The following is a 10,000-nucleotide window of genomic DNA, read 5'->3' on the forward strand; positions in this document are numbered from 1 at the left end:
ATAGAGCCGCGAGAAGATTTTTAGGCGGACGAAATCTCAGAAGCGCTTCAAATTTGAGTGTAATGTAGACCAAAAGCTGTAATGTAGACCAAAGCGATTAAATGTTGACCGTAGCGATAACCAATGAGAGTTAAGCACGAGTACGCCGCGTGATGTTTGCAGCCGCCAGGCGGCAGATCACGCAAGCTTGGCTCGTTGGCACTTTAGCGACAGCTATAAGTAGTTGTAAGTCTTAATTTTGTATGGTAGATTCAGCTTCCGACAGAATGCCCCCTGGCCTTCCCAAAATCCTGGGGAGAACACTGTCAAGTAGTGTTGTTTGTCATAAATTGTCAAAATTTTTCACATGTTGTCGTTGGTTTACTCCCTGGCAATGACTTTTTCATGGGAAACGATGAACGTGAAAAGAGTTCATGAGTAAAACCTAAAAATTTAAGCGTTCCCATAAAAAAGATGAAAAGAAGAATTGATAATAACAGTTTTGCAGTGCATCCCAAGGGACTCTACAGGACGTCTCTTGTGTTTCCTTTGGCTGTTGTTATCTGCAGTTTTGCATGTTGACATGTGGTGGATCAAAAGGCGTGAAAAGTTTGTAAATTTTAGTTTTGGTTAGTTTTTGTGCAAGTGTATCCTCTTTAAGCAAATTGATAGGGAATGAAAATTCAACGTAGTGTCTTGAAATTTGGCCTTAGGACCTCCAAGATACCAAGTTGAACCTAAAATACCATGTGAGTGAGGAATTTCTTTTTTTTTCTTTTTTTAATTGAACTCCTGCAATGGCCTTCAACGTAACCCTTATTGGTGAATTTTTGATATGCATATTTAACAAATTTTACATTTTCTAAGCGTCCAATAAGATAAAAAAAGCCTCACACAGTTTTGGCAATAAAGGCCTTGTGAATGACATTGTCCAGAAGGCTGCCCTTTGCATTAAAATTTGATTCCTGATAAATTTGATCAGAAAGACATTGGCCTCTTAAGGTTCTTGGGCCTTACTCTTCTTTCAATTAGATAAATTGAAAAACAAAATATGTTACCTGGAAAGTGCATTTCATAACCTTTCAATACATGTATAGTTTATGGCTGTTGTTCCTAACAAAGCCCTAAAGAAAAGTTTCGCTAAGGAAACCCGTGAAGGTCTACCATAACCTTAAGGAAGATACTTTGTGGTGTTTATTCTCAGATTCCCACATAGAATCAATTCATAATCACAATCAATACATGTACCGTCTTCTGATGTTTAATTTGCAAAGTTTCGACCTTTTACCATTATTTTCTTTCTTCATGAAGCTCACTGTGTTGTGTCTGTGGTTTTTTTTTTTCAAGAGGGCAGCATCAACTTCAAGTGCAAATACAAAATGTAAAGCTGAGCCGGCAAACAAACTGCCACGATCAGATACATGTGATGATGATAATGTTGATGATGCCATGTTTGATAACAAGGATGATGTGAAGAAGGTTACCATTAAAAAGAGAAAAGATGCATTGGGCATTAACAAGAAGAGGTATCAGAGTGTAAAATGTCTCTTGAAACTAAACTTAAGGTTACAAAACAGGTTCACAGGTGCATTGCGGAAAACCATCCTCACGGGCTGTGTAATTTTACAAAAGTCCCTAAAGCTATACATCATTTTACAGCTTACAGAACCATAAATGACATGGAAATGTTTTTAAGTTGTGAAATTGAATATAAAATGTGCTGTGATCAGTAAATGCAAAATGAAGCGATTTTATAAATGCGGCAAACTCGTGTCTGATTTTGGCCTTAGGAAGTAAACAATGACTGCATAACAATTAGCAGATGTTTGCTTTCAAAAGGGTGTCGGGGAATTGTTAGATCAGCTTTCAAAAAAGAGTTATTAGAATTCAAAGTTCAGCCACATACATTTCTTGGATTGACTTAGCGTTAGGAAGTATATGATCTTCAAAACGAAAAATAAATAAGCTAGAGCCCGACACCCTTTTTAAGACAAACATCTGCTAAGTGTTATGCAGTCATTGTTTTCTTCGTAAGGCCAAATCAGACGCGCATTTTCCGCATTTATAGAAATCGCTTCAATTTGCATTTACTGATTGCTGAATTCATGCAACCGGCAAGAAGCACATGGTGCTTAAGTGCGCCCATGATCCCATGAAGCCTCTCAAACATTATGATGTCTCTTCAATGCAGTGATGGAAGTATCGAAGTACATTTTGTGCTGTTAATTATTAACAGACGAGTGTGTGAAACTGAGTTGTGTTCTAGCTACATGTACCAGTTCCGAACAATTTCATCATATAAAGATTCAAATACAGAAGTTGTCTACTGTTTATCCTGGGTTATCAGACAAAACGTGATTTGCCAGTTGGCGACCAGTTGTGAAAATCTAGTCGCATTTTCAAGCCCTGATAAAACAGTCAACATGTATTATTTTGTTGCTTGATCCTTACGCAAGGTATCCTATAGCACATATGCAACTCTCAATGCATTCACATGACACCTTCTATCATTCAATCAATCTTTGCTGTTTTGGGTGTTGATTGAAGAATATTGAAATATACCGCAATGAAGTATGGTTAATTATGGACTAACAATGACTAAGAACAACTGTTTCATACTTATTTACCAGTAATCAACTAAGAGCACACTTGTCAGTAATCTGTTAAAAAAAGAAAGGAACTTTATTTAAATGTTTAGTCGTTCTAGCGCTATAGCACTAATTGGGGACACTGTAAACTGAAATTAACACTATAATGCGAATCAAGTCAAATGTTTGTTTTTGAGGAGAGGGGAAACTGGAGTACCCAGAGAAAACCTCTTGGTGCACAGTAGGGAACCAACAAACTTAACCCACATATGACGCCGAGTCTGGAAATCACACCCGTGCCACATTGGTGGAAGGCGAGTGCTCTCACCACTGCGCCATCCCGGCACCCCTAATTAACTTTTAAATGACTTCAACTCAAGTTGTCAAAATGCCAGTTATTAAAAAGTCTTTTTTCTTGGACTACACCCACCTGCATGACCCAACTTCATCAAGGTATACTGTATGGATATTGTGCATTTTCTTGTTCATGAGAGGAGTTTGTGATTTTTTATTTTGTTTATTTTGACAGGTTTGACAATAAGTCATTAAAACAACCTGGCTTTAGGTTTAGGCAGATGTACCTATCCAAGTTCTCTAGGTATGTTTTTACATGTACATTGTGTTGCATTTGACAAGAGGTTGAATCTCTGTGAACTCAATTTTAAAGCTTTCTTCAATGTCAATTTAGTAAATCAGTAAAGAAAGAAGTCAAAGAGGACAAGCCTAAAACACCAGTGACACCTATGAACGTTGATGGTGATGACTGTAATGTGTCGGTTGGACCCTGGCTGTCTGTTGGCAAAAAAGCTGATGCCACAAAAGGCAGTTGCAACAGTAGATCTTTAGATGCAGTACATGCTGCCACATTGATTGTCTGTCCACTGTCTGTGCTCAGCAACTGGACTGTAAGTATTGTCATTAGTGATAGAAGTAACTATGGAATTACTATCCCAAACATGCTTTGTTCAGGATTGCAATTCTTGTTGGAATTTGTGACGTCATGCTACTACATTTGTACATTTTCCTCGTGGAAAATGGACCAATATTAAAAAATGGCGACCACTTACATTCTTTTTTACTTAATATGTTAATTAGACCTAGCGAGGTTAGAAAGGCTTATTAGCATTAATTAAAACAGAAGAATATTTTCTATGGCCTCCATTATGAGAGAGGTCTATAGAATATCGTAGAGCGCATGTTCTCACTTATGCCTAGTTTCTTTTCGTCGCGTACTACTATTCGATATAAAAGTCATACACAGTAGGATTTATTACCAGCTATTCGCTATTTTTGCCACCTGTTTTCTATAAAGCTATCAAGTTATCTTGGTGTGAGTCTTTGACCCAAGTAAGTCTTTGTATATATTTTTATTTGTTAAAGGGGCTATGTCACGTTATTTTAGGGTGTTATTACTGTAGTTTCCATTCATTTGTCACACATTTGTTGTAAGCCAATTATGGTTAATTTACCTGTTTTCTAGCGTGAAAATACTTGATTATTGTTTTCAGTTCGAACCTACTTCCACCGGCTGCTTCTTCTACTGCTACTATTATCATTGTTACTACTACACTGCAACCATCATTATCTGCATTCCTACTACAGTCTATAAATATTGTTGTTCCACTGTGTACTGTAACTCAATGGAACTATATTATATGACTGTTGTTAAATTTGGTTTCATCATTCTATCAGTGGAGTTTGATTTGTCCAATAGTTACAGTGTAAACCAAATTTAATAACAGTTATACATAGTTCCACTGAGTTACACATCAATGATATTCATAGACTGTAGTAGAAATGCAGGTAATGATGGTTGCGGTGTAGTTGTACCGGTAACAATGTCCCATTTGACCAACCGAAATTGCAACCGTTGCATTCTGACTCACCTTGATAAAAGAATCACTAAGGTGCCATAAAAACGTTTTCATAAGAACAGTGGCACAAATGTAGCACAATTTTTCCACAGTGACAGGTTTGCATAAATGGTTGACAAACATGAATCAGGGAGGAAAAAAACAAACTTAATGTTCGCTTTGCATGCTAGGATATTACATAATACTGGAGTGGACTTAACAGAAAAGGAAACTCTTTTTTCGGAATAATCTCAACACTTTTTTTTTGTTTTTCTTACATGCTTTAATGAAGTAAATATTTAACCCATTGACTCCCAGGGGTTCCCCATTGGCAAGTAAAATCGTCTGGCGTTAGACAGAGTAAAATACTAAGTCTGGCCGGTTTTGGCCGGTTTGGATGTCAAAGGGTTAATTAATGGGGACATAGTTTTTCAGTGAGTGATTAATGATGAAATGATTTAACCCTTTAAGTCCTGAGGTGTACCCCATAAAATTATCAGTCATCAGGGACTGTTCATTTTTTTTAGGTAGGGGGGGCTGGTGGGATTTGAAGGGGGAGGGGGTCACCAAAAAAAAAAAAACGGCCAAGGGAGGGGGGGGGGGCATCTGAAAAAATAAGGGAAATGGGAGGCATGTAAAATATTGTAGTAATTCTTTAAGATGGGATATGTTTTAACTATTCTTAAAAAATATATCCCCACAAAAACAAAGAAAGTTTTTAAATCTATTAGAGATGTTCCTTCTGCTTTTAATAACATTTCCATGGCTACAGACTACAATGTTAAAGCTACAGAACTTAATGAACAAAAAAAAGGATCCTTTCTTTATATTTACTTAATTTTCATCTCTTCGTGATGGTGCCAAAAAGATACTGTGTTACTGTACAGTATGTATAGCTGGTTTAATTGACGATTTTTTTTGGTTTGGGGTCACCAAAAAAAATTCTTGGGGGGGGGGGGGGGGGGCATGCAACTTTTTAATGACAGATCAAAAAATCCCACCAGCCCCCCCTACTTCGTAAAAAATGAATGGTCTCTCAGAAAATCTATTAGTGGCACTACTGGGCGTGGAGGAGGTTAATGAGGAAAGTCACATGTTGCTTTTTTTGGCAATGCTGTGTGAAAAAAAACAATGAAATATAAACCAAAGTAAGCCTGTTGATGAGAATGAAAGCATACAACTTGACTCCTTAATTATCTGTCTTTACTTCAAAAATGTTCATACCAAATCCAAATTTAGGAATCTTTTTCCCATATTGTATAATATGAAAAAATATGTTAGAAGTGCAAAATGTTTTAGGTAGTGTGTAGTTATGTCAAAGTAATGATTTTGTTGCCATAGCTGTTATTGCCTCAACTCCCTAAGTTCTTTTTAATCATCGTGATGGGTACCTGTCTCCCATGCTGCATGGGGGCTGAAAGCTGGCTTTCCAGAGTTTTTCTGGCCCTGGGTGCAGTCTCCATCTGGGACCTTGCTGCCAATAGTGGAAGCTTACAGATATCTTGGGCATGTAACCTCCAGTCACTGTTGCAGATGTTAACTTGTGGATTTCTAATTTTCTTTGACTCACAGGACCAGATATGTAGTCATGTCCATCGGGATGTTAATCTGCAAGTTTACATGTATTATGGACCAGAGCGTCTGAGAGATGTGAAGTTTTTGAAGGAACAAGACATTGTACTCACCACTTATCCTACACTGACTAATGATTACAGTCGTGTTAGTATTGCAAGTATTGGTCAACCAACGTTTTATTTGTCGTGTTAAAATATTGAAGTTTTAAATGTTTTACTTTTATTTGTGGCAGCAAGCTATGCATAGAGTGGCCATCATATCGATATTACCATTCATGTACATATACAGTGTATGCAGAAAGTGTTCAGAAATAGTTGTTTTACAACACTTTCCAAGGAACCTTGCCAGACTGCTGCCTACTGCTGTTTACAACATTTTCTTTATGTTGGAGATACATATGTTCCAATAGTTTTAACAGAGCACGACTCCAAATGCCAAGAACTGTGGCCCTTGGAAGAGGACTATGATCATTTACAGCAAGAACAGAAAGAGCGCACTATGTGTAGTAGACATGGCTAACAGTGGTCATTAGTACAATTACAAAGGGTGATTATTGTAAATTCTCTGCGCTGATTGGTTGCACTTGAGGTCATTATTACACGATAATCCTATTTACTTTTCAAAATGGCCACAAGGCATAGTGCATATTAATTTTTTCACATAATCACCTATGTAATTTTACTGAAACAATTACCGTAAAGACTCGCAGATAAACCGCACCTTTTTTCCAAAAATTTGCGATCAAAATCGTAGGTGCAGCTTATCTGCGAGACCATTTGGGAAAGGTGCTGTGGATTTCGGTGTCCAGTCTTCCATCGTCCGATATTATGCCTGGTTACACAGCTTCGCACAGTGCATGCAAGAAAACAACAAATTTACGCGCAAAATTCTATGGAAAAACTGCCTTGAATGGAGAAATACCTGTGAACAAATACCAGAATAATATCAATCATATGTCATAAGTGGTGGACATGATGTTTATTTTACTAAAGAGCTAAAATTACGGGTAAGACTTTAAAGTATTTTTCGATCCATTGTTGGTCAGTTTGCCTTGGATGAAGACAGAACACTTCATGGTGTCGACTTTGGATTTCTTTCGAGTTTTTAAAACTTTTTTTCCAAAATTTGAGTTGCTAAACTCGGGGTGTGGCTTATCTGCGAGTCTTTACGGTATTATTCACCTCAGGTGCAGTGAATATTGGTGAATAAAAACCTTGACTTTGTCTCGGTTTTTATTCTTTGATCTTCACCTCCCCTTCGGCGAATAATATTGTTAAATGTTGTTATTCTCTGAATTTTGCGCTTTATAAGTAATAAATTATTATTATTTTGGGAAGATGAATGAAGGGGTTGATTTCTAGAGAAACTGTGGTGCTTTCTGGGTCAACAACAACAACGACCTTTATTCCTACTTTTATTACATAAGATAATAATTACAAAGAAAGTATGAAAATAAATTAAATAGAGTACTGCTTCACGAAATAACTGTAGGGGCTAAAGGAGCCTGGCAGACTTTGATGAAGGGCTAATGCTTGAAACATCAGTGGTTAATTTTTATGTACCTTTATCAAATTGTGTGATAAAACCAAATTTTCACATTTTTGAGTTCACAGAATATTTTGACATCCAGTATGAGTATTATAAGAATCTAATTTTTGCTCCAGCCAGGATTTAAAACCATCACTATCACCACAAGCATTATCATCATCATCATCATCATCAGCATCACTATAGTCATGTAATGTCACTAGGTTGCTTGATAAGTGATCTCCTAAAGAGGTCCCTTTGAGCAATCCGATACAGCTGTTGTACTATTTTACAACTTTTTTGCCCTCTTGTTTCGAAGGAGTTTTTAAAATTAATTTTGGTGCTTCATGGATTGTATACATAATGTACCCATTCTTTTAAATCTTTCCTTGTAGAATGATTCGCCTCTTCACAAGATAAAGTGGTTGCGTGTTATCTTGGATGAAGGTCATACCATTAGGAATCCACAGACCCGCCTTACCAAGGCTATGTTGGACTTAGCTGCGGAGCGCAGATGGGTCCTTACAGGGACACCAATACAAAATAGGCTGGATGATCTGTGGTCAGTGGTGAGGTTTTTGCGCTTGGAGCCATTTGATGACAAACGATGGTGGAACTCTGCTATTTCTTCAAGCGTAAGGCGAGGATGTCCGCAAGCTGTCAAGTACGTCTCAATTTTGCAATAAATTCCCTCAAATAAAATAAGTGTTGCCCTTGACTTAACATAAAAAAAAACACTGAAAAAGCTAAGAGCTGAAAGCTGGATAATTTTATTGACTGAAAATGACCTGCCTACAATTCATCCAAACTGGCAAGGTTTGCAAGATGTTTTTTTTCAATCCTCACTGTCGAAAATCACCGTTAGGATTCCTAACAGAATGGTATGTATCAGTATGGTCACGTGTTTCGTCGTTCAAGTGATGCAGCTTCAAGATGACAAGTGGCCTAGTATTCTGATGTCGCCATTTGAAGGCAAGACTAGAGAATTCCTAGAGAAAGAACCTAACCACTTGACTTCTTGTAGGGGCATCCTCCTGCAGTACTAGGATTGAATGTAATTTTTTGTTTGTTGCTGTCTCCAATCAACAGCCGTTTGCAGAAGCTTCTCAAGCACATTTCCATCAGACGACTGAAGTCTGATCAGGATGAGGGGAAACCACTTGTGAAGCTGCCGCCTCGTACTGTAGTGATTCAGGAGGTTTGTGAAAAAGCGTTTATTGATTTACATGCGCATGCAACGCTAGACTGTTTTAGGCTCGCAGTTGGTGGGGACAAGCGAAAAAACAGTCCGGATCAAGGAAAAAGTGAGAATCTATCGGTTTTTGTTCTCGCGCTCGCTTTTTTCCTGATCCAGACCAATTTTTTGCTCGCTTCCACCTTCTGAGAGCCTGGAACATGCCAATGAAGCACAAATAGCAGTTATTACAAATTAAAATTTGAGTTAAATCTGATACATTCGTGTCGTTGCGATACGACATAACCGCTAACGCCTTTAATGTAGGCTTTGAGTTCAGTTTTTCCTTTTACTAGTTCGATTTCGATTGTTGTAGCGCGTTTGTTATATTCCATTTCCGCTGTTTTCGAAATGATATTTTTTAATGTTGCTTAAAACGAGATACGATAATAGTTTTTGCCAACGAAGTATAAATTTTATTTTGAAAAGGTTGAACTATCTGGAGAGGAAAGAGCTCTGTACGATGCCATGCAGAATCATGGACAGTTGGTTATTGGAAGGTAACTGGTGTAGATAGTCATCATTTTGGCTTGATTTTAGGAAAGGACTGTAGCATAGAGAGCTTGTGTATCTGCTGGTTTTGTTAGTTTCATAGTGTTCCCGCAAAAACATGCAGCAGAGCATTTGGGGAAAGAGGGCCGGGAGAACCATTTCCTTTTCAATCCCGTTTGCAGTTTCACTGCTTGTTTTAAAACCTCCGCGCGTACTCGCGCGTTTTCCGAATAGAGAAAACTAAACTTTTAAATCTCCCAAGTGAATTTTTTGTGCGTTTACGGAGTCAATATGACTATGCTCTTCATATTTTAGAACTCATTCAGTCAAAATCACGGACCAAGCTGTACTGGCGGAAGTGATCTTTCTGTCATAAAGCGAACAGAAATAGCGTTAATAAATAGTAATAAACAGCAACATCAATATCAATAAAGAAATGGCCAGCATTATTCCTCATGTTGCTTAAGTGCGTTTAAACTTTTATTTCTTTCCAGGTATCTCCAGAATGGCATGGTCCTTAAAAAGTACGCGCACTGTTTTGCTATTTTGATGCGTCTGCGCCAGTTGTGTTTACACCCCAGCCTCTGTGCTGAACAGAGTGAATACTTACAGAATGCGCAAAACATCTTGCAAGGTATTGCGTACAAGTAAGGCTAGTGACAGTTTTTTCTGTTATTTTGGGGTTGCTTGATACCGGAAACCGTGGGGTGGGGGGTGGGCATGGGGCACCTCACATTTTTTTGTCCGAAGGA

The 10,000-nt window shown here is 37.9% G+C and overlaps 1 protein-coding gene across 1 annotated transcript in view; it reads left to right on the forward strand.

The window, feature by feature from the left end:
- LOC137992018 (helicase-like transcription factor) overlaps positions 1-10,000 on the forward strand; it is a 25,873-nt gene that overhangs the window by 10,579 nt on the left and 5,294 nt on the right. Inside the window, exons 5-12 of the mRNA XM_068837065.1 lie at positions 1,327-1,505; positions 3,097-3,165; positions 3,256-3,472; positions 5,993-6,139; positions 7,918-8,186; positions 8,612-8,720; positions 9,186-9,256; positions 9,743-9,882. Coding sequence (XP_068693166.1) covers positions 1,327-1,505; positions 3,097-3,165; positions 3,256-3,472; positions 5,993-6,139; positions 7,918-8,186; positions 8,612-8,720; positions 9,186-9,256; positions 9,743-9,882 — 1,201 coding nt within the window. The remainder of the gene's footprint in view (positions 1-1,326; positions 1,506-3,096; positions 3,166-3,255; positions 3,473-5,992; positions 6,140-7,917; positions 8,187-8,611; positions 8,721-9,185; positions 9,257-9,742; positions 9,883-10,000) is intronic.

This window comes from Montipora foliosa, chromosome 2 (genome assembly GCF_036669935.1).
Source record: "Montipora foliosa isolate CH-2021 chromosome 2, ASM3666993v2, whole genome shotgun sequence".
NCBI lineage: Eukaryota > Metazoa > Cnidaria > Anthozoa > Scleractinia > Acroporidae > Montipora > Montipora foliosa.